Raw genomic sequence first — 23,693 nt, 5'->3', positions numbered from 1 at the left:
AGCGCTGGGAGCCGCCTACTCAGCTGAAACCCAACAGCTTTTTCCAATTTTCTCTTTCCCTGGGATGGTTCAATGACCTGGGGCTCTGCAGAATCGCTGGCAAACCCACCGAAGCAGGGCGGTGGTGCCTGCTTGGGGACTGGCGGTGCTCCCCTGGGTTGTGGGAGAGCTCACAGGCTCCAAGCAAGTCTGTCGAGATGCTCCAGCCCTCCTCACCCCTCTGGGAAGGGACAAAGCCTGACGCCATTGACACAGGCAGCTCCTAAGTGCAGGCAGTGCGGTGCAGGGGGCTGGACGGGACTGGCCGCGGCAGGGGCGAGCCACCGGCTTCCCAAAGCCTCTCCCAAGCACCGCGGCTGGGGATGCACGAAGAGGTGAACACGTGGGTCACCCTCAGCACGCGTGGTTGGGTGCCGTGGGTCACAGCCCGGCAGAAAGCGGGGCTCGTGATCCTCCCACCACTGCGTGCTGTCCCTGCGGGAGGAGAAGACCCAATGACTCTTTGGCTCTCTGGGCGACATACCCAAATTGGTCAAATCCAATAGTCCAAGATCCTTCCATGTTTGGAAGCAAATTCTTGTTCCCTTGGCAAGTCTCTTTGTCCTCGAAGAGCGCGTGGGGGGTATGTGTGTGTGTATATATAGCCTTTATTATGAGGGTGTGCGGAAAAGCAAGTTTCTAACCAAGTTTGCTCCATATGTGGCTATAATTATGTGCCACTTCGGCCTGGGACTGACTCAACCTTCAAAAGGGAAGAGGAGAGGAGAGGTGCTGAGACGTTGGATCAGTGGCATGTGGGTTTGGTGGGTGGCGGATTCGTCCTGGACCAGCACCGGAGCTCCACGCTGTACCCTGGATGAGGCCACAGGATGGGCTTTGCCCTGGTCAGTTCACGGTCGGCACCTGGTTCTGATGGAGGCTGAACTCTTTGGCTTTGAGGCGCAGGCTGGCGATGCTGTTGGCCATGTTCACCCCTTGGGTGGGCGTTGCGGTCCCGCTGGAGCTGTAGGAGGGCACAGTGCTGCGGGGAGGGAGCAGGGGAGGAATGAGGCATGGTCCACGGAGGAGTCCCTGTGCCCCGCGTGGTCCTGCCAGCTTCCCCGGCCAGACTGGCCGTTCCCTTTTGGACATCTCCCACAAGACCAGTCAAAGCTTCAGCATTTTTATGTGGCTGGATGCACATGGGAACCCCTCAAGCTATGCACCAGGAGGCCCTGCCTTGAGCTTTTGGATGAGATGGCTGGACGCAGAGAGCTGGGAACCAGAAGGGACCCATGCCACCTCCCGTGCCGAGATGTGGGAAGGGTCAGCTCAAGGCCAAGCGAATCCCTTGCGAGGACCAGGGCCCCCGCCCCAGCTCTGAAATGCGTGGAGGCAGGGAAGCCTGCTCAGCGGTGGGCAGGGGATGCTCAGACGGGGCTGAAATGGGTTCTCAAAGCAAAGCAGGACGAGCTTCTTTTGGCCCTGTAAAACTCCCTGCGTCCTCAGCAGTGGCACAGGGCTGCACTCCCACGGCGGTGGGGTGGTCCCTAGGCAGCCTGTCCCATGGCCATCTCCTCTCCAGCTCCTCCAGCGCCTGCACCTACCTGTACGGGGAGGTGCTGGTCCAGGAGAGATACTCCGGGGTCAGCGTGGTGGGCCGCGGTGCCATGGGCTGCTCAATGGCTGCTTCTTGGCTGTAGGATTTGAGGAGCGATGCCGATCTGTTGGCCAGCATCGCCCTCTCGTTACGGCGAAACTTGGCCCTCCGGTTCTGAAACCAGACCTGCACGGGGAGGGAAGGTGGTCAGCGGGGACCTGGTGCGAGCAGGGATGTCCCAAGCATCCGTCCTACCGATCGTGGTCATGTGCAGGATGAAACGAGAGAGGGGACAGTTCCTGCTCCTGCCTGAGGACAAGGCAGAGGGTGGTGTTTTCTCCCACACAAACCTTTGCTCACCTGGACTCTCGCCTCACTGAGGTTGACCCTTCTCGCCAGCTCCTCCCGCACGAAGGCGTCAGGGTAGTGCGTCCTCTCGAAGACCCTCTCCAGAGCCTGCAGCTGGCTGCTGTTGAAGGTGGTGCGGTTCCTCCTCTGCTTCTTCTTCCTCTTGGCTGCCCCACGGCTTGGGCTCAGGCTTTCACCTGTGGGGAAAGCACAGAAGAGGCCACATGAGAGCCAGACCCATGCGAGACGCCACAAACCCCACACGGGGACCTGTCCGGACTCGAGCCCTCCTGGGGGCCTGCAGTGCCCTGCTCCATACCAGCCATGCTCCCTGGGGGCACCGGGGACTCTGCGGGGAGCAGCATATGTGCAACCCTGTGGTCTCCATGAGAGTCAAAACCTATTTCAGGTCCTGCTGGAGCTTAGGGTTAAACCCACATTTGCAAAGACCTGTGGTGGTTTCACATCTGGATAAAACCACTTGCACCTGATTTTGAATACAAGTCTCAGTGGATTCTGGGGCAGCACTTGCCCCAAACTGCTGGGACGGCATCTCACAGCTGCCCTGCAATGGGGACATGTCCACAGGGTGTCTTGGGCTAAGGGTTTAGGTCAAGTTTTCATGGACAGCGATGGAAATTCAGCACGAAAACATCTCTGAGGTGTGGGTCTCAGCTCCCACCTCCAGCACCCCCTGAAGCCCCAGCTGTGGCATGTCCCCAGGGTGACACAGGGCTGCAGCTGAGCATCTGCCCATCCAACCCCGGGTCTTCAGAGCTAGGAACGAATGCCATCACGTCTCGCAGAGCTCGGCCTCCACAGTGTTTATTCCTGGCTTTGCTGGCTCATGGAAACATGAAGCCGAGGGTGTAGTTTGGTTTCTCAGTATTGATCTTGGGCTTTCAGCCAGGCTGAGATTAATCTCTTTGTCGCTAATATCATCAGGTTTAGGCGAGTTTATGAAGTCTTTTTCCGAGATACCCAGTCAGCTGCCTGCAAAAGCTTCATGGGGAACACGTCTCACTGTCATTCTTCCTTATGGAGGTACTGGTTAATTATTCTTTCTGTTAATAAAGCATCTGGATCCAGTCTGTACCTACTGGTGGGAAAGTATTTTGGAATTATTTGAAATGTTAAGAGTTTTATGACATTCTGATTCATAGCAGGGTTATATTGGGGTTTTCTGCTCTATATCATTGCAGAGGCCACGATGGCAGGAATTACCGCTCCCTGAATATGCTCAAGAAATAAATGCTTTGTAATAAGCTGTCTTGATGCTTATTAAATAGATGTGCAGCGTTTTCAGATGATACTTGAGCAAGTGACGAAATCTACTGGAAGTGATATTAACTCTCCTGCTTCAAGACACCACCAAGCTCCTGAGCAGGAGGAAACTACAGGTTCCAAGGTCTTTAAGGCCAGAAAAAGCTTCTTGGACCTTAGTTCTGAATAATTCAAGCCATGAAACCTCCACCACCGAGTTCTCCACCAAGCCCATAAGGTCCCTTTGTGCCCAAGTGTACCACTCTCAAGGACTGTCCCATCCTGAGATGAGTCATGAGGACCAGAGAAACCCCAATATCTGCTGGCAGGTTGTCCCTGGGACTATTCACCTTCTGCCCAAAGCAGGGTCCAAACTTAGAGCTACTGCAGAGCTTCCTTGCACCCTTCTCTGAAAACCATGCTGCTGGCTGATGCCACCAACGAAAGGAGCTCCGTCCACCTCCCTGGGCCTCGCTGCAGCTGCCAGCATTTCTCTGGGTCTTTTACTGTGTTCTAGGTCCGTTTGGACCTTGGTTGACCATCCCTTGGGCTGGGAACAGCCCCTGCTCTTGTATTTGGGACATGGCCTTCTCAATTTTGTAAAGACATGACGGACGGCACCACGCCTGAAATACGTGCAGGTTTGAGGTCCTTTCCCTGGCCAGAAAACTGCACGCTGCCCTTCACCGCCGTTCATGTTTAAAGGCTCACAAATAAAATTCTCCAGATTCCCTCCAACCCTTGTTCCTGCAGCTTCAAATGTTCTGCCAGTCTCTGCTTTCCAGTTGCCCCTTTTAGTTAAACTCCTTTTTTGGTCCTGTTTCCCTTCAGCGAGCTAACGAGCCGCTGGATTAAAATACATGAAGTTCAGCCATGGTTGTCCCTGAGTTTTCTGGGAGCCTGGGACTGAAATGGGAAGCATCAGGCTGGGAAGGAGGTACAGGATGTAACAGAGCGAGAGACATTTCCTTGTGAGTTTATGGCCACCCCGTAGGGCTCCTGGGGAAATTACAGACTGGGGCTTGGTTCAAAAAGTGCCGTCACCAAGGGCACCCGCTGCCCCCCACCGAACTGGCAATGATTTCAACAGAACCCTAGTAAACGTATAAATAAACTTTATAAACCTCCTTTGGTTTTGTCCCCGATTTAAAATCTGGCTGTAGGACTTTTCCATAAGTGATGGCTTCTCTCACCCACTCTAATTTGGCTGAAACCAAATTGGAGGAAATGAGGAGGAAACCAAATGAGGAGGAGGAGGAGGAAAGATTTCTTAAATTAACTCTCAAACCAGCTCTGTAGGATTCTGGATTTTCCATAGGAAATCAGCCAGATTCTGGCTGGTTTCTATCTCCCCAAACCTGCGAAGGCAAGAGTTAAACTGCCACGGGAGCCAGGCAGGTCCGAGCAATTCCATATGGGGCTGGCAGGTATTCTAGGATGGAGATTTAAGACTGGAACTGGGTCAGGATGTGTCCAGGTGCCGGTGGTTCCTGGGTGGTTGGAGAGCTGCAAGTCATGGGCCATGGCTGGGTTGGGGCGTTTTGTTCAGCCACTATTGCTGGTTTTAATGCTCCAGGCCCGGCACGCCTGCCTGGGTCGTCTGCTCCGCCCAAGGATGAGCCTTGGTAACGGATCAACATCTTTTCCCCATTAGCTCAGGCATCGCAGGCTTGTGGGACCAGATAAATGCCACCCTAATTGCTGGCGGTGTGCGTCTGACAGGTTTACAGCGTGCAAAGTCGGGCTGGATCACTTCTATCAAAGATGCTTTCATAACCCCAAATCAGCTCTCCAAAACCGAGCAGCACTAAGGAAGGATAGCGGGAAGGGGACGGGCTTTCCCCCCCCCGAAGGAATGGGGAAGGGGATGGGCTGGGTTCCCTGAAGACCATCTCGATGCCACCCCTCCATGGGAATCTGATTTAACCGGATTCTCTGACAACTTGATGGAGGAATCGGAAACTGGTTCCCCACCCCGATGAGCTTCCAGGAATACGAGTTAGTAACTGCACAAAGTTAAAAACCAGCTCACCGATGTCTTTCTTTTGCCCCAAAGCAGCGCTCAGGGAGGTTACAGAGAAAGCTGGACCCTTGCATTTGTCAGTTATAATCTGGGGGTTCGTTTGGGGCATGGCTGGAGGCATCGGCTTGATTGTCCAACCCCGAGGTCAGAGGGGGCTCCTGAGCCACCCCCCCAGCCACCTTCGCCTTCGGTGTATTTATCTTCCACTGATTGTAATTTCCGCTAAAGGGAAAAAAAATGCAAGAGAAGGGGGAAACTGGGGGGGATAACGTTACCGAATAACGAAAGATGACAAGGAGGGGAGGAGGGGCAGAGGGAGGCGCAGGGGCTTTGTGCAGAGCAGGGTGTGTCTAGTGCGATTCACAAAAAAGCCCTAAATTGCCCCAGTGTGTTAGAAAAGACACGAGTCTTTTCGCCCATGATGTGGATGAGTCTTGGGGTGCTGAATGCAGCCTGAGTCACCTCCAGCCTTCTCTCCACGATGCCCAACCCCAGGCAGTGCTGCCTGCCCGAGAGCTGCGGGCAGCCCAGGGGGCAGCGCTCTGCCCCGCGGGTGTCCTGGGGTGCTGGGAGTCACCCCAAAACCCTTCTCCATGCGGGACCACCAGCGCTGGCGAGCCTGGACCGCGCCGTACTGGCGCTGACACGGCTGGACCGCGCTGTACCGGTGCTGGCAAGGCTGGACCGTGCCATACCAGCACTGGTGAGGCTGGACCGCACCGTACCGGCGAGCGCCCCCCGCCACCGGGAACCGGGGAGCGACCAGTCCTGCCCCGTTTGCGGAGGCAGCGGCCCCCACGCCACTGGGTCAGAGCTGCACGGGTTCAGCTCAGTGCCCGCCGCTTTCCCAGCTCTCTCCTTTTCCCTCTGTGCTTCCACCAGTTTTCCATCAGAAGGACTTGGTGGGTTTTGGCTGCCAGAGCCTGGGCGCTGGGCTTGCCAAGGGGGGCCCCACGCTGGCAGGACCCCCCCGCCTCCCGCGCGGCAGCTGCCGAGCGCTGTAAAGAGGTAATTTTCACTAGATTTCCACCCAGGCTTTGGCTTTGACTTACAACCTCCATTAGCGAGCGATAAACGACCTCTGTGCAGCTGCGATCCAGACCTAACCACCGTTTAACACCCGGCCGCTCGCATGCCTGAGCCCGGGGACCGCGATGTCCCCGGGCAGGGACGCTGCGGCAGGGACGCTGCGCAGGGCAGCGCGGCCCTCGGGGTGGCTTTGGGAGGTGGGCTCCATCGCCAACCGCGCTCAGCCTCCTGCTGCGGGGTGGGACCCCTCTGGACACCCAGTTTGGGGGGTTTCTTTGCCAAATGCGCATCCCCGAGCGCGGCACTTGCCCAGCACCATCCCTGCGACCCGGGATGGTCACCTCAGCCGACTGCAAGCCCATCTCTCCCTGGGATGATGCTGCAAACCCCCCCGCGTGCACCACCACGTCCTGGGACGGGTTTTGCTGGCTCCAGCTCTGCCGCTTGGCTTCGGGGTGCAAATACCCCCCTTCTTCAGGGGCTGTGCCAGGAGGGAGCGAGTTCAACCCTCTCCTGCAAAAGCCCCAGGCTACATCTCCTCCAACGTGTTTCATTTTCCATTGCACCGCAGACCCCGGAGCCCCGAACAGTTTTCTGCTCTTAAATTATTTCACGCGTTTCCATTTATTTGCGAGCAGTTTGCCAAAGACCTTTTAAGCTTTAAATTTTTCACACACACCCCCCCAGCCAAATGATCAAATCTACCATACCGTTTACTTCCCTTCTCTGCCTGGAATGGCTTTTTTTTTTTTCCTCTTTTTTTCTTCATGAGTATAATTTAAGGGTTGAAATAGCCTGGAGGGAATTAGCTGTAAATTCTTCCTAAGACAAATAAATTCAGCCCTCTAAGTTTCTACGTTTTTTCAAACTGTTGAGAGACGTTTTGGGTTTGTTTTACTTGAAATAATGATCGTGGCATATCTGACCCTCAGGCTGCGGCCAGCTCTAACCAAATAAATAGCTTTTATTAATTAAGGTTTATCCTTAACAAATAAAACCCCAATTTGATCTCGGCCGGCTGAATTAGCAAAAATAAACAACGGGTTCTCCGGGCACTTGATGTGGATTTAACAAATTAACGCTGGGCCTTCATCAGGGAAGCCGCAGGGTGGTGGAGGCCTTTTACAGCCAAGAAATCCTTTGGAAAAACAATGTCTTTCATTTCTCCCATGGTCTCTCTCGGTAAACATGTGGACTCCCTTCATCCCTTTACACACCCGGGGGAAGCGAGGAGAGCTCCGGCGATGACGTCCGCCAGAGTTTCATGTGCAGTTGTTTAACTTGTTCCTCTAAATCATGCGACAGGGAGGAAGCGTTTCCCTTCGGATTGCAGTGAGCAAAGCCCTTGGGTTTGGGAACTGCCCCTCCGCGGCGGCCGCCCGCTCCGGCTCCTTTTTATCACGTAACCTTCAGCTGAGACACCCGAAGCTGGGGGGGTGGTTTGGGGGTGCACAGGCAGCCAAGCGCAGCTGAACCCCCTTTCCAGCAGCTACTGCCAGCACTGCCCTGGCTTGGGACACGGCTGGGGACAGCTGGGAGCCCCCAGGGTTGGTTTTACCTGCTCACGCTGGGGCTTTGCAGCAAGGAGGGCAGCAGGAGGGATGCTCTGCAGGCCAAAGGGCAGCTGGGGTCTTGTCCCCGCTCGCGGGCACAGGCGGCACAGGGTTTGTCGCAGAAGTGATGGTGGGAGCTGCCTACACTGCTGCAGGTCTTTAATCTCCCCAGATCATCTCAGGAAGCCCGGGGGGCTGGGAAGCAGCTGGGAAGCTGCCCTGCCATGTGTGCTGGGTCACCCAACCGCGGTGCCTTTCCTGCACCCACCAGCGAGCCCAGCCCGGGTGCATGGGACCAACACGGCGTCGCAGCTTGGGGGCAAAACCCTATAAGCATAACTCTGTTTTCTGGGTCGTTTCACCCCACAACCCAGGGGAGAAGCCCCTTGGGGCCACCAACCCCTGCCCACAGGGCACCAGCCCTGGCTTTGCTCAACACGATGCTGCGAGGTCCAAACCTGCCCTGGGAACAACCTGTGGGAATGGGGGATGGAGTACCCCAGGGGAACGGGGGCTGCCAGCCCCCCTCCAGGCTCCGACCTCCTCGTCCCGACCCACCGCTGCTCCCTGCTCCCCCTCCAGCCCAGCCCCAGCCTCATTAAGACCCTGGGAATGCCAGAGGCTCTGGGAGAGGATCGAAGCCGGTGGGGTCCAAATGTGCTGAGTCCAAAGGAAACTTTCCCGGCTCAAGTGGCATACATGAAAAATTTAAGAGAGGGGCAAGTCTCAGCTACTGGAGAAACACTACAGCGAAATGTTTCCGAGGATGTTTCACCTCATTAATTGTGAAAAAACTGAAACGCTGACACGTTTTTACAGGCTGCCAGTTTTGCTGGGGGAAAAGTGTCTCTGTTAAAAAGGAGCAGCAAAAGCCTGGACCAAGAAAGAGGCCAAGGCTGTCCCGGGGGGGCCTTAGCCCACGCTCACTGACAGGCAGCAGCAGACTGGTTTATGGTTATAGAGCTGCCGCTGCACCAGCCAGAAACCACCCAGCGCTGCAGTTCGCTGCCCCTGGCCGCGCGGACACCCGATGTTTGGGAGGACCCTGCCCGGCGGTGCTGCGGCCCCGGGGATGGTCCATGCACAGCCTGCACCCCCCGCACCCGGGAGGCTTCTCCCGTTGCACCCCCAGACGCTGCAATTGCTGCTCAGCAGCGATGCCAGGGCTGGTGTCTGAGCACCCAGCGTGGCACGTCTGACCGAGAGCCTGAGCAAGCTGGGACGGTCCTGGAGAGCCGGCCGAGCCGGCAGCATCCCTGCATCCAGCGGGGATGTGTCCAGCCTGTGCTTACGATACGACTGCGGCATTGCAGCCTGTTTTCAGCTCATCCTCATCTTTAGTGCAGCCAATGCGGTGGGAATGTGATGCTTAGCTGGGGTTTGGGACCAGAAGGAACCTGGAAAGGAGGAGCCCCGTGTTGCAGGATGCTGCCTCTCTTAGGCATGGTCCCAGCCCAGCAGCAGCCACCGAATCCATGGGTAAGAGCCATGAGCGGATTCAAAGCCGTCTCTCCAGTAAGGGCAGCAGTGATTTATCTGCTGCAAAACCCAAGCGCATGAGAGGGACAAGATCAGGCGGTGTCACAGTGAGGAGGGGAGGAAGACGGGGATGAAGAGAGGGGACCCAGATACTGGAGACACCAGGTGAGGACCTGGCCAGCCAAGTCTGGGTGATGTAGAGAGGACGCCCTGAAAGCTGGTGAAATCCACAGGGCTGCAGTCGTCTGCAGCAGGTAAAGCCCCAAGGCTTTGATGTGCCAAGCCCCCCTGAAATGCTTCACAGCCCTTCCCAGCATGCCAGAGGCTCCTGCCCCGGCCGGAGGCTCGTGCACAGCCCAGCATGGTGCTCACCCAGTTGGGGCCAGGCCCTGGAACGGTGTTTTGGCACAGCCAGCTCCCGTGTTAGTGGAAGCATTTAATGAATTAATTGCAGGCATGTTCCCTGAAGGAGGAGGCAGGGTCGGTGAGATGCTGTCACACCTCAGGAAGGGGCTGGAGAACACCTTTGGCCATGAAGCTCCAGCAGGAGAGAGCCAAGCAGCAGGAGATATTCCCCCCACTCTCCCAGGCAGCTGGGGGAGATGGTGCCATCACCCACCTTTCGCCTGGGGTGGGAACTGCCTGCCTGGGGACAGGCCTTTGGAGAAGGGGACATGGACAGCCCCTGCTGCCAGGCTCCCCAGCTCCAGGATGCACCGCAGCACCCCGGCGCCGGCCCCGACCCTGCAGCGGGATCCAGATCACAGACCCTGGCACCGTCGGCATCCTCTGAAACGACTGCTCCAGAAACAGCCTTTAAAGCTGTGCGACGGCACTGGCGCAGGGCGCAGGGCTCGGCTCCCACGCGCCCCGGGAGCCATTGAGCGGGGCCGCAGGGCTCAGACTGCCTGTCTGCGCCCGCCGACGGGTGGCACCGGCCCAGGGCAGCCAGCCCGGGACCCAGGGTGCTGAGCGCATCCCTCGGGCTCAGCGATCTGCAGGCGAAAAATTCCCTCCCAGGGCCGTGCCTGCGCAGTGGGTGACCCCAGCCTGGCGAAGGGTTTTCGGGAGCTGCCAAAGGCATCCCATGCGCTCCGAGGAGGCTGCGGCCGCAGCCCCACACAATGGGCTGTCCCGGCTCCAGCGCCGCCGTGGCCTCTGTTGCATCAGGTCTCCGCAGGGATGGAGCCGCAAGAGGGGACAAGGGGGGGGATGAGACGGGGTCCTGCTCCCCACTGGGTACCCTGTTTTTTTATTTCTGAGGGATGACAGGACAAGGAGAAAAGCATCCCGGGAAGGGTCTGTCATCTGTGTGAGTTTGTTGGGGATGGCGGCACTGTGGTGGTCACCGCTGGGTGCCCTGGTCAGCTTTGCGTGGTCTGGGTCTGGCATCTTCCCTGCTCTTGGCAGGGGAATGTGCAGCTCCAGGGGGTTCACTCCCCTCTGGGGTCCCCCTTTGCCTAGATGGGACTGGGGCCACACCGAGCCGCCAAAAACTTGCCCACGATGGTGCCGGTCTGGGATGTTCCCTGCAAATGCCAAAGAGGGAGAGGGGGAGACAGGGAAGGTACGGGGATGTGGTGCGTGGTGTGCCACAGCTCCTGGCTTGGCCCAGGGATGCTCAGAGAGGCCGTGTCAGACCAAAGGGCTCCTCAGGCAGATGCTCATGGCCAGGAGTGGCCAGAGCTGCTCGGCCGGTTGATCTGGAGCCCTCACGGCACAGCCAAGTGCCTCGGGAAAAGGCACCGTGGTGGGTTTGAAGCGCTGAGCCGGGCCAAGTACAGAGCAGCACCGACCGACGGGGGATCAGGAATTTTAATTTTGTTCTCCCACGAATCTGCCAGCCCCCGCAGTGGAGGCCCGGGGACCAACAAAAGGCGCTGGCTCTGCCCCAGCCGCCAGCGGCCGGGAGCCTCCCCGGCGAGGGAGCATTCACCGGGGGGGTTTGCTTTCATCTCCCGGCCAGGAGACCTTCTCGTGGTAGGACACGAGCAGCGCTCAGGCTGTCCTGCACCTCGCACCGCTGCAGCACCCTGGGCTGCCCCTGGGGACGAAGGCCCCCAGCACCCACCCGGGATGCAGCCTCCCGGCTCTGCCAGCATCGTTTGTGCTGTGCATTAAAATAGCTGAGCGCGGAGAGTGGCAGCGGCGGTGATGGCTAACAGATGTGCGAGGGGGCTTCTGCGGCGCGGGGAAACGGCCAGCCCGGCCCCGCTGCCAAAGTGCTGGGGTTTGGGTCAGCCCCGGGGGCTGGGCAGAGGGGATGGCCACAGCGGCTGCCCACGGCCACCGGCTAGCGGGATGCCAGGACGGGCGATGCCGGGACAGACGGGCCCCACTGTCCTGTGCCAGGCTGAGCACGGCACATGCTGCTTCTCTCCTCATCCCACAAATGTTTTTTAGGCACCGTTTGGTGCATCCATGATGCAGCCACAGAGGTGCCAACGTCGCTGACGTGTGGCCGCCTGACATAACAGGTTACACGGTTTCCCAGCAGGGCACGGGTCATGTGTTATTAATTAATGCTAATGAGACTTGTGCAAGTGCCGGCCCGAGAGCAGCACCCACCTGTGCTTGCAAAGCTCCACCAAAAACTCCGCTTTAAGCGCGAAGTGGGTTTCCCCGGGGGGTTGGGAAGGGGACGGGATGGCGGGTGCCTCGGACCATCACGGTGCCAGGAGCTCGCTGGGACTTTTGCACGGCGTTTAAAAAATAAACCAGCCAGGGCTGCGTGGCAGGAACGCTGTGCAGAGGGCTGGCTCCCAGGGAGGGACCCCTGGCACAGCGATCCAGCCTTCCTCTGCACTGCCTGCCCCCAAAAAAGGTGGTTCCTTGAAATTTAATAAGCAAAAGCCCATAGCAAGCCAGCCTTGATGGCATCTGGCCCCGAAACCCAACACCAGCCAGGTTAGAGCACAGACCCCACTGCATCAGGGTCATTGCCAAGAGGGAGGGAAGAGGATGGGCAGGGACCAGGGGAATGGTGGGAATCCCCCCAGTGTCCCCTCCTGCTGTCTCCTGCCACCGACTCAACTCCTCTCTCTTTTTTGAGGCCAATTGGGCATTTTTCACACCCAGGCCAAGGTGCCACCGAGCGCCCGGTTTACCAGCAAGCGCCGGCACCTGCCGAGAGCCCGTCCTGCCACCATCGGCTGGCGTCCCTGCCGGGGACAGTGGCACATTTGGCCAGGTGTGGGCCCCTGGGCAGGACCCCATCCCACCGCTGCTCCGAGGGGGACCCTCATGGGCGCACGCATGCATGGGCGTCCCAGAAACCCTCGCCAGCGAGCAGCATCACTGTCCTCTGGTCTGGTTTTCATTTGAGGTCGGTGGCCTCTCGCCAAATTTATTGTAAAACATCCATTTTAATAAGTGGCTCGTATCTTTTTTTTTTTTTTTTTTTTTAAACCCAGCCCCGTTAACTGTTTGCAGGTTAAAGCAGAGCCATGCGCAGGGACAGCGGGGACGGCAGGGATGGCGGGGGGGCTGCTGGCGCCATGGCCAAGGAGGGGCCATGACCGGCTGTGGGGAGGACACCAGGGGACACCTCAGAAGTGCCAGGGTGGGGGCAAGCAACATCAGGGTCCCGCCTCTGCAAAGCCCGGTGGTGCTGAGGCCCTCGCCCTCATCACCCCAAGCCTTCTTCCCCTCCGGGTTCCTGGGGGGCCCAAACACCATTTTGGGGACCCCAACCCCAGCACCAGGCCCCAAAACCCAGCCAGGAGTAAAGTGGGGGACACACTGGCACCAGTGTTTGGGGTCCTGGGGTGCGGGTCAGGGACCTCTGGGCACTGTCATACAAATCTCATTAAACCCTAACCCCCGACGCGTACCCGGGTTGTGCTGACCGTGCGAAGGGCTTCGCGAAGTGGACAGTGCCTGGTAGTTCAGTTTCGACATTTGTTTTAAGTTTTATAAACCTCTATTACTAATAGAAATGCTTCAGTGTCTTTTAATTTAAATGAAAACAGTTATTTTTTTAATTTAAAAATTCCCCTGAGGTATTTACAGCCCCCAAATTACAGCCATGTGGCCGGCCCAGCCAGGAAAGTGAAATCGGCGAGGAAGGAGCCCGGCACCGCACCAGTGGCCATCCCCACGTCACCCGTGTCCCCTCCACAGCACCCATGGACGGGCTGTGCTTCACACCTTTGCTGGGGACGTGGGATCCCGGTTCACGGGGCAACCAGCCCTCCCGAGCTGCCAGCCACGGCTGTTCCCGGCAGAATGGCATCCTCTGCCTCTCCCACATCCCTTCTGTCCGTCTTTTTCCGTCCTTCCCTCTCCCCCCTGACCCTTCCTGCTCCCTTTCCCTCTCCTGAACCCACATCAGGCTGCCATGGGCAGAGGCAGGAGCAGCCCCATGGCACCGGTGGGTTTGGGGACGCCCCGTCCCGCGCCCTCCTTGGCCATGCTGCTGCCCAGCCCCGTGTGCTGCCACCGGCCCAGGCTCTGCTCCCCACCGCTGCGTGTGGGATCCCCTGCATGCAGGATCCCCTGCGGGATCCCCCGCAGCACCCCTGCCGCTCCCACCCCAATGCCCCCCAGCAGCAACGCAGCACCCAGCCCCAGCCCTGCGATGCCCTGCGCGGCTCAGGGTGCGACGCGGCCCCCCCCCTGCACACACCACAGGGCACCACACAGCTCGGGGTGCAGGGCCAGCCCCACCTGAGCCGTGCCCTGCATGAGTGGGGTACAACGCAACCCCCTGGCATGACTCAGGGTGTGATGGAACCCTCCCACGCACACTGCGATGCCCTGTACAGCTCGGGGTGCAACGCAATCCCCACCCAGGCAATGTGCTCCACGACCTGGGGTACAACACAGCCCCCCTGCACAACTTGGGGTGCAGTGCAACCCCCCCACACACACGCACACTGTGATGCCCTGTACAGCTCGGGGTGCAACGCACCCCCCCCCCCAATGCCCTGCACGACTCGGGGTGCAGCCCCCAGCCCGGGGTGGCACGCTCTGCTGCCCCCCCCCTGCTCCAGCCCTGTACCTGGGCTGCCCCCCCCAGCCCGTGCCCCCTCCCCGCTCCGCGCCAGCGCTGCCATGTGCTCCCCGCGCTCCCCCGGCTCCCCGGCCATGTGCGCTCCGGTTTCCTCGCGTGTGAAGCCTGCAGCCTCTCACATTCGGTGGCTGGAAAGGATGGCGCCTCTCCACATCTGGTTCAGCGCGCGAGCCTGGCGCCTGGCTTAGCCACAGTCTCCGCTCGGAGACACACAGACTTTAATAGACTCATACAATTCTTCCTGATCTATCACTGCAGCCGCAGCTGAAAAGCTGCTTTATTATACGCACTCCAAAGGGGGGATGAGGAGGGAAGGGGAGGGGGCTGGCGGCTGGCGCTGCTGCTCGCAGAAGGCTCCCAGCCCGCCCCCGCAGCCCCCCAGGACATGAGCTGCCCCCCCAGCCGTTTGCCCCACAGCCCCAGGGGGAAGGAGCAGCTCCGCGGCCTCGTTACGCCTCCTCCTCAATTAACGCCGTTTGCACCCAGCAGAGCCGCAGGGGAGGGGGATGGCAAGGGGGACCCCCATCTGTCCCCCTAACGTCCCCAGAGGGGTGCGTGTGTCCCCACCGAGCTGGGACAATTTCCCCCAACCCCTCCAACATCAGCATCCCATTTACCCCCCACCTCCCCACAATGGGATCCAGAGCTGCTGGGCTGCCCGTGGGCGAGGGGCTGCCCCATGGATGGGCACTGGCCCCTCCCCCGCACCCCGAGTGATGCCCCCGTCAGGTCCCAGCGCTGGGGCTGGTTTTCCCGGGGGAAGTGTCCAGTGAGGGATGCTGAGCACGGACGGGGCGTTTCATTACACCGTGGGAAGGCTGGGAACCATCGCCCGCATCCACGTGTCCCTTGGGTGAACACGAACGTCGGGAATGCCTCGAGGGTGAGGGGGGGATTTTTTTTTCAAATTCTCAGAAATTTTGGGAGCATCCAGTGAAAAACAACCCAGTTCTGCAGTGCCAGGTCAGCGCTGGCCAACAGGCATCAGAAAACTGCCTTGAACCCCCGATCAGCCCTTCCTCCCCAGGAGGGGTTGTGTCCCCCACGCTCCCTGACCCGGCTGGGCATCACTGTCCCCGCACAGGCACCAGGCAGGGCACAGCTGCCTCTGCCCACCGCGCTTTCACCCTCTTCCCAGTTGCTTTTTCCAGCCAGGAAAATACTGATTTGCATTAACCCTGGTCTAAATCCTCGCCTGGTCCCAGCTCAGCCCGGCCACAACCCGCTGCCCCGGTGTTTTAAAGGTTGCTCTGAGCCTACTCTGGCTCACAGATCCCATCCCAGGGGAGGGGATGGGGTGCCAGCCTGGGGACACCAAGCCTCCACCAGCCCCAAAGCACCCCAGTCCCATCCTGCTTCAAGCCCCATCGCTTCAGCTCAATGATTCTACAGCTCTGGGGGGATAATTCCCGTGGCCAGAGGAAATCAGCTGCAGGAGAAGGGGTGATCGGCCCCGCTCCCTGGGAGACAGGAGGGTTTCTAATGAGGCAGCCTCAAAGCCCCAAATCATTTCATCAGCCTCCCAGCTACAGACACACGCCCAGGCTCTCTTAAAATGCTGATTCGTTGAAATTCACCCATCTTGGCTGCGCGGAGTCGAAATTTCATATTTTTCCTGTGAATCAGCCCCGTTCCCTGAAATAACAGCCCGAAAGGAGAGGGGAAATAGTCTTGCACTGAGCTGTTCCTGGTCGAGCTAGACATAACAGCCTGGGGGGGACTGGCAAGGTGTCCCCGTGCTCTGGCACCCTCCCGGGCCGGGTATGGCCATGCCATGGGGTGTCTGAGCTGCTGCTGGGTCTTAAAGCACATCAGTGGGTGCTGCCGGGGCTCCCGAGGGAGTGGGGCAAAGCCCCGTGTCCCCACCACACACGGGACGCCCCGCTGTCCCCTCCGGACCCTGTTGAGGCGTGGCTTTTGCAGCTCTGCCCCACGCTCCAGCGCCCTTTCCCCACTGGAAAGGGGGGTGGGAAGGAGCAGCCGAAAGCTGGCTGAAAACCCAGCTCGCTGCGGGGCCCGAGGGGAGAAAAACCCCAGTAATGAGAAGTGTGGGGGGTAAAAGGGATTTTCCTGCCCTCCTGGCCCAGCCAAGGCTGCTCTGACTCTTGGGCTCCCCCAGCAAGGGGGGACCCATCTCCCCAGACCCTGGTTTGGATTTTTTTTTCTCTTTACCCTCTGGCAGTGGCTCCCCAGCACAGATGTGAGCATGTACGGGGACCCCGCAGAGCCCTGCAGAAAACGTGCTGGTATGTATTTCCCTGCGCCCCCGGGGAGGGCTCGGCGTGAGCCAGGCAGCTCCCGGGGCTGCCAAAGCCCCTCCAACCCAGAGCCCCCCGCGCTGGGGCAGGGGGAGTCTGGAGCCTGGGGGGGGTGAGCAGCCCATCGGGGGGCAAAGTTTCCCCAAATTGGAGCCCAGGTGCCACCAGTCAGTAAGAGCCTGACAGCAACCCAGGAGAGAGAGCATCCTCCCAGTGCATGGGAAGGAGCGGGATGGTGAGCGGGTGTCACCACAGGAGGAGCGGGATGGTGAGCGGGTGACACCACGGGAGGAGCGGGATGGTGAGCGGGTGTCACCATGGGGAGGAGCGGGATGGTGAGCAGGTGTCACCATGGGAGGAGCGGGACGGTGAGTGGGTGTCACCCTTCGGGGCTGGAGGGGACAGAGAAGAAGAGAGCGGTGGTACCAGGGTGGACCCCAAGCCAGAATCCCCATTAGACCTGGGGTCTCCCAGCTGTGACCCCCACCCCAGGGTCCCTCCCTGCCTGCACGTGGCAGCGGTTCGTGCTGCTCTGGCTGGTTTTGGCAGGGCTGTGACCTACCTCAGCCTCTCGCCCTGCCCACGCCATGGGAAAAGCATTGCTCCCACCCACCTTTTGGATGGGCAAGACCCAGGGACCAGTTTCCCCCCACCCATAGGACAGAGGACCATGTTCAGGACAGCAGGTCCTGTGGCAGTGACGAAGGGTGAGAGCCACGATGGCGGGGGGGTTCCCAATTAGGGCTGAGAAGCCTGGCTGGAGGGGTCAGGCTGCTGGTTGGGGCTGTCCCCAGTAGAAGCCTGGGGGGGTGCATGGTGGGTCCCTCCCCATAGCCCTTTCTTTTCCTGACTGGGATGCGCTGGGCTCCCTGCGAGCGGCTGGAAACCGTCTGGGCGAGGCGGGACACGTCAGGCTCCCCATCCATCCCGCTCCCCATCCATCCCTCGCCTGTCACCAGCCTCGCACTAAGCGCAAACAAATGTGGAGGGCCGGGGGCGGGCCGGGGCGGGGAGCTCCCGCCCGCAGGCATTGGCGCTTACTGGGTACCGCTGAGGGATGCTGCGCCAGGGACCTGCCAGCACCGGGAGCTGGACAAGTGCTGGCCTTGGGCACAAGGCCTGGCTGTGCTGTCCCCCACACCGTGGGCACCGTCCTGCTCCAGCAGCCCCGTGGGCACCGTCCCTGCATGGAGACAAACCCCCTGTCTTGGGGTCTGCAGCCCACAAAGCCCTCCAGGGAGGGAGATGTCCCCAGGCAGGCTCTGGGTACAGTCAAGGTGACGTCTGATTGCTGAGAGCCATGGCCATGCAAGGATGGCTCCTGTCCCGGTGCCACCCAGCCCGCCTGCGCTGGCCTTACAAGGACCGAGATGGCTCGCCTGCCCCCCTGCTTTGGATGCCACCGTTCCCGGCTCTGCCGCGCAGGGACTGTCCCCGCCAAGGGCCCTGCAGAGGTTTGCCAGCTCAGGAGGAGAGCACGGACAGGGGCTCCTGTGCCCAGGGACCCTCAGCTGGTGCTGTTTTGGGGAGCAGTGAGGGACCACGGGTGCTGCAAACCCCATGCCCCAGCCTTGCTGCCTGCCGGCGGGTCGTGTCCCACCCCAGCACATCCCAACCTCATCCCCCAGGCTGGGGCGAGCAGGTCCTGGTGCCACCCTGAGCAGCCAGGACCTCTGCTGTCTCCTCCTTCAGGGAACAAAAGCACAAGAGCATCTCCTGGGAGAGCTGCAGCCACCTCCAGCAGACACTTCTCAAAGCCTCTTCCCCACTGCAGGGACTGAGTCGAGGTCCTGACACCCCCATCTCTCCCCGAGCAGTCACCCAGAAACCACGGAAAGCCTCCCAGGAGAGGGGCTGGGGGGATTTCTAGCACTTTTGGGGCCGTGGAAAGCAGATGGGTGCTGGAGAGAGGGGTCTGACAGGTCCAGAAATCCAGGGCAGGGTACCTCAGCTGGCTCCCCATGCCCGTGGCCCAGCCCTGCTGGCCCCAGGGGTCTGTATTCCCCTGAGCCAGGTACAGGGAGTCGGCCACGAGTTAACGATGCTGGGTTTAATTACAGCCGAGCCACGTACGTGCATGGATGTCCCAGGGAAGGCAGATCCCCATGGGCACATCCTGGCCTTTTTTCAGCAGTTGTGGTGTCCCAGGGCTGCCTCCTGTCCCCGCAGCTGGAGGGGTCGAGGTCTCCCCGAACTGTGTCCCCCCCCATCCAGCGGCAACAAGCGGCATTTGGGGAGGCAGAAAAGCACAGCCAAAATGTGTCGTGCGAGCCAGGACCAGCACAACTCCCGGGCTGGGCCACCATGGGGACACCAGCTGGGATAGCTCTGCCTTGGGGAAGGTGCCTGAGCCCGGGAGCTGCTTGGGGCAACCAGCCACCGCTTGACCCCAAAAGCAAGTCCCTTCCCCTTTTCCCCTCCCTGCCTCACCTGTATCTGCCCTCATTTACATAACGAAAACCAATTTGCTGTAACATCATCTTAATCCCCCCTGCCCCCTCGGGTGCAGCCTCTCCTCTCGCTTCATCACTGCTCTGCTCAGCATCCGCACAGCCCCAGCACGGATCGGAGGGTCCCGGCTGCCCCAGGGGTGAGGAAGGGGCCCCAGGAGCTGCTCTGCAAATGGGATGCTCAGGGGCCACCACATCTCCCCATGCCACCGCTCGGTCCCACCGGCTGCAGCCGAACGGGCAATGCACGCCTGCCCCACGCGGAGGATCCCCTCCGAGGGGCCGCAGCCCTTCCTCTGAGCCCGGCTGTGACAAAAGTGGCTCCTTCTGAGTTTTCAGCCCCGAAGCGGCTGCCAGAGCCAGCGCCCGACTCCCTCTCCCATCCCCAGGCGGCACCAAAAGTAAGTTCATTGTTTGAAAAGCCATCAGTCAAGGCCCGCTGGCTAAAATTACCCTCCTGCTTTATCATCTTGAGAACATTAAGGGCTGTTGTTAACAGATGTTTCGCGTTACACATTATTTGTTAGTCTAATGAAAGGAGGTGAACAAGCTTTCAAGACCTCAGAAGTTGTGCGGAAGGTTTTCGATGGGAAGCTGCTGCACCGCTCCAGGGTAGGATGAGGATGAGGATGAAGATGAAGATGAAGATGAGGATGGGGACGAGCCCTCACCACCCTGTTGGTGTTTCCTCGCTCGTGCCTGGCTTGTGGGATTTCTGCCTCTTAACTTTCGGGTGCTGTGAGAGCGATGTGTGGCACAGCTGAGGATGCGCTGGGTGCCCTCAGGGCCAGTTTGGGGCTGGGGCCAAGGCAGGGGCTGAGCAGCCCCCTTGGCTGGAACTGGAGGTGGGGAGGGCTCTGGTCCTCGGTGCCAGCTGGAAGGGATGCGCCAGCCCTGCGAGGGACTAACAGAGGGGCTGCTCCTGCAGCAGAGATGTGCTGGTGGCCCCGGACATGGTGCTGCCCCCAGCCTCCCTCCCTGGCTGGGAGGGCTGTGGGACGGGGTGGTAGGTAAGGGCAGGGAGGAGTTGAATCCATTTCTACAAAGAATAAAACCCTGCCCTGAGCTTTGCCAGCCTCAGGAGCAGACGCCTCCTCCTGCTGTGGCTGCCTGGGGAAGGGGAGAGGGTTTTGTCGAGGTCACGGGCTGCTGAGCACAGCCTGGGGCTGCCCAAAGCATCCCTGCGCCAGCTCTGCCCGCGCGGCCCCCGGACCACGGCGAGCCCTGCCCGGCGAAGGGGGTGCCAGCAGCTTCGCAGCAGGCTCGGGGCTGCTCTGCCTCCAACCCACCGGCACAATGACCCTGACAACAGCTTCCCATCTGGAGCACAGAGCCGCACGCTGCAGAGCGACACTCGGGTACCGGGGTCCGTTTGCACTCAATGAACCCGCTGCCACCAACCTGTGGGGCTCCAAACTTGCAGCTGGCAGAAAAAAAACCCACGATGGTGAAGACGAAGCCAAGAGAAAATGCTGAGGCTGTTTTACTTTAGGATGCCAATAAAAGATAACGTTACCAGTAGAAGTTCCTCTGCTGTCATCACGCTGATGCCAAAAGCATCGCAGATGTGTAGCAAAAGGCTGATGCTCGCAAAGGCAGGGCATTTGTCTGGTATTTAGTGTCTCCCCATCTTGATTTAGGAAACTGCATCCGAGTTTAGCCCGTGGCAGCGGGTAACAGGTCTCATAGGTGATGTTTGCATGCACACAAGTTTTCTTCTCTGTTTCCTTGTTCTCTGCTTGCTCGCTGCTCTCAGCTCCCATCGCTCACGTATTTCTCCAGGTGGGATCAGAGGGAGAAATGCTTCCACTCCTGGATGGGTTGTTGGGGCATCCCAGCTGCTGACGGTGCCTTTATCCCTGCAACCTCGCTGGAACAGGTGCTAATGGGAAACATCTCCCGTGTCCAGCGGTGCTGGGATCAGCAGGCCAAACCCCACAGGGCCTCTGCCCCAGGAGGAATGGGCTTTTAGGGTGAAAAATGGGCATGTGGGGATCAGCCAGCCCCTTGCCTCTCTCTCTCTCTCTGGCGTCTGCATCACCCCCAGTCCCCATGGAGCGTCTCTGGGGTGTGTTAGGAGCTCAGCGGGGTGGTAGTTTCTCTGCTGTTTTGCAAATAGCCCTGCAAGGTGAGCCGGCTGCTGCGGGCTGGGTTTCCAAAAGCTGTGTTGATCCCACACGGCATCCTGTACGATCCCCTCAGTGGGCAAAATCCTCCCCACAGTCCCAAAGGCAATGTGAGAAGTACAAACAAAACCCACGGGAAGGGGAGGGAGGATGGGAGATAATGCCGAAAACGCCAGATACCATCCCAGAAAGCAGTGCCCAGCCTCACCCAGCCCTCAGCATCCCAAGCAGAGACAGGTTGGGGGGCTCGGGGGGGTTTCTCCGTGGAGGAAGCAGGTTGTGCAGGGAGTTGTGCATGGGAGAAAGATGCTTCAGACCTGCACACAATGCAGGAGCTGTGGGAGGGGACAGAGGGAGCACCCTGCATGGGGGGGGTCCCACCGGGAGCCCCTCACCGCAGGTCTGGGCAACCTCCGGGGTGGGGCTGCCTGGGGTACCAAAACCCAGACGGGGGGAAGGTTTGGGGGATGCCACCCCCAGGGTCCCCTCGGGGTGGGCACCATGACCCGGGCCGTGGGGAGGCGGCAGGGCTGCACCTCCACCCCACGCTCTGCCCCCCCTCTCCTCCACCCCCGGGTCCCCTCCGCCAGCTCTGCGCCCCAAGGGGACACCCGGCTCCGGGGGGCTCTGGGGGCTGTCGGCTGCCCTCGGACCGGGGCTTTGTGGCAGGGACGGGGTGAACCCTCCTCGCCCCCGCACCGGGCACAGGAGCCGGGATGCGCCGGGGCGGGCAGAGGGACGCGCGCTGCTGCGGTGGCAGCCGCGGAGCCCCGGCCCGGCGGGGCTGTCCCGGTACAAACGCGCCTCCCGGCAGGACAGAGCGCCGCGAAGCCGCGTCCCGGGCCGGTCCCTGTCCACTCTCCCAGCCCCGGCTCCGTCCCCGCCGGCCCGGTGCTGCCGGCCCGGAGACGCGCTGCGGCGGGCGCCGGGAGAGGAGCCGCTGCGTCCCGGTCCCCGCGGCCCCGCCGGGCCGCCTCCGCTCCCCGGGCCCGGCAACCCAGGCGGGGAGCCCCGGGGGAAGGGGAGGATCCCGCAGGCCGCGCAACCCCGGGACGCACCGGCTGCCCGGGGCCGTCCCGTACCCGGCACCTCCGGGTGCCGGTGGCGGCAGGGGGGCAGCCGGTGCGGGCTCCTGTGCCCCCTGTCCCCGGTGCGATGTCCCTGTCCGAGGGGTCCCTCTGCCCCAGCCGTCGGGGTGTCGGTACCTTCGCAGCTCGCCCCGACGGGGGTCACCCCTCGCCTCCACCCGCTCCCCCGGTCTCCCCACCCCGCCGCGGGGGGACACCGACCCCCTTTGCCCGCGGGCAGCCCGGCCCGGCGCGGGGGGGAGGGGGGGACAGCGGGGACACCCCATCCCCAAAGCTGCCCCGAAGCGGGGGGGCCCGTCCCGGGGCGGCGGGACTCACCGTCCTGGGGCGCTGCCTCGCTGCCGCTGCTGCCTCCCGACGGCTCCGGCATGGCCTTGCCGCCCCCGGCGGGCGGGGGGCCGGCCGGGGGGGTCCCGTTCATACCGGCCGCTACCTCCTCCAGGTCGAGGAGGTGGCTCACGCTGAAGTTTTTTCGGCTTTGAGGATTTTCGGGCGGCTCCGGGCCGCGTACGGCGCTGGGGGCGAACGGCTTGTCCATGGCGAAGGCTGGCGCCGAGTCCATGGCTCCCACCCCCAGCCCGCAGCCCACCCCGAGGTGCCGGGTGGCTCCCCGGCCCCCTTCCCCTTCCCCAACCCCTCCAAAAAGAAAAACCTCCAAAAAAAAAAAAGAGAAAAAATATAATAATTTTTTTTTTTTTTAAATGGGGAAAAAAAAATCCCGGCTGCCCTGTGAGTCCGGCTCCCTCCCCAGCCCCGGTTCCGCCTTGTGCTGACGTCTGGGGAAAAAACCACGCTCCCAGCCCAAACTTTCTTCCCCTGCTCTTTGCTCTGGAGCTGTTCAAACAAACGCCCCTGCTCGGAGCCGAGCGGGGCGGCCCCTCGTGTCCCCTCCACCCCCCTCCGGCACGGCGACCTGCCCCCCTGCCAGGGGCCGAGTGCCGCCGGCAGCCGAGCCGCGGAGAAGGGGGGGCACAGAAGGAGGGAGACCCAGTTTTCCCCCCTCTTACCCCATCCACATCACACCCCCCCCCCTGCTTTAAGTGCTTCTATCAACAAGTGTAAGTGGCTGCGCTCTGTGGGGAGGGATGTGGGGGGGAGAGGGGCCGGGTTTCCCCAGCCCCAAATAGGGAGAGGTGACCCACAGGTTAGCGGGGGACACGGCCCCCCTCCACCTCCAGCCCCCCCCCTGCCCCCCGCCTGGTCCCCATCAACCCCGGAGCAAGGTCACCTCTCCTGGGAAAAGCCTGGCTCTCTTGCCTTAATGAGATAATTACGTCCTGCACCACAGTTAAAAACTCATAGGCTGCTTCCCTTGGGGTTAGAGAGAAACCTCCCTAATGAAAACCAGCCACTGGGAGAGGAAAAAGGAGTTTTTCCTCTTTAAAAATTATATATATATTTATATATGTACACACATATATGCAGGGAAGAGGTGGTGGGAGGGAGGGGGGCAGAGCCAGCGGCTGGGGCTGGTTGCTGATGT

At 60.5% G+C, this 23,693-nt stretch overlaps 1 protein-coding gene across 1 annotated transcript; it reads right to left on the bottom strand.

The window, feature by feature from the left end:
- Nucleotides 1-608: 608 nt before the first annotated feature.
- PRRX2 (paired related homeobox 2) lies at nt 609-22,772 on the bottom strand. Its single transcript, XM_068414131.1, has 4 exons — nt 22,529-22,772; nt 1,940-2,124; nt 1,587-1,765; nt 609-1,021 (listed from the first exon to the last, which is right to left on the bottom strand). The coding sequence occupies exons 1-4, from the start codon at nt 22,770-22,772 to the stop codon at nt 886-888; spliced, it is 744 nt and encodes a 247-aa protein (XP_068270232.1). The 3' UTR covers nt 609-885.
- Nucleotides 22,773-23,693: the final 921 nt, after the last annotated feature.

Source organism: Nyctibius grandis, chromosome 16 (genome assembly GCF_013368605.1).
Source record: "Nyctibius grandis isolate bNycGra1 chromosome 16, bNycGra1.pri, whole genome shotgun sequence".
Classification (NCBI taxonomy): Eukaryota; Metazoa; Chordata; class Aves; order Nyctibiiformes; family Nyctibiidae; genus Nyctibius; species Nyctibius grandis.
The sequence above is the reverse complement of the archived record's forward strand: the minus strand, read 5'-3'. Positions and strand labels throughout refer to the sequence as shown.

What these genes read in the sequence shown, in the direction of transcription:
- PRRX2 (XM_068414131.1), bottom strand. Translation starts at nt 22,772, where the DNA reads ATGGACTCGGCGCCAGCCTTCGCCATGGACAAGCCGTTCGCCCCCAGC. An exon ending in CGAGGCAGCGCCCCAGGACG is followed by an intron (nt 2,125 to 22,528) that starts GTGAGTCCCGCC and finishes CTTTCCCCACAG; the next exon opens with GTGAAAGCCTGAGCCCAAGC. An exon ending in ACCAGCACCTCCCCGTACAG is followed by an intron (nt 1,022 to 1,586) that starts GTAGGTGCAGGC and finishes CCCTCCCCGCAG; the next exon opens with CACTGTGCCCTCCTACAGCT.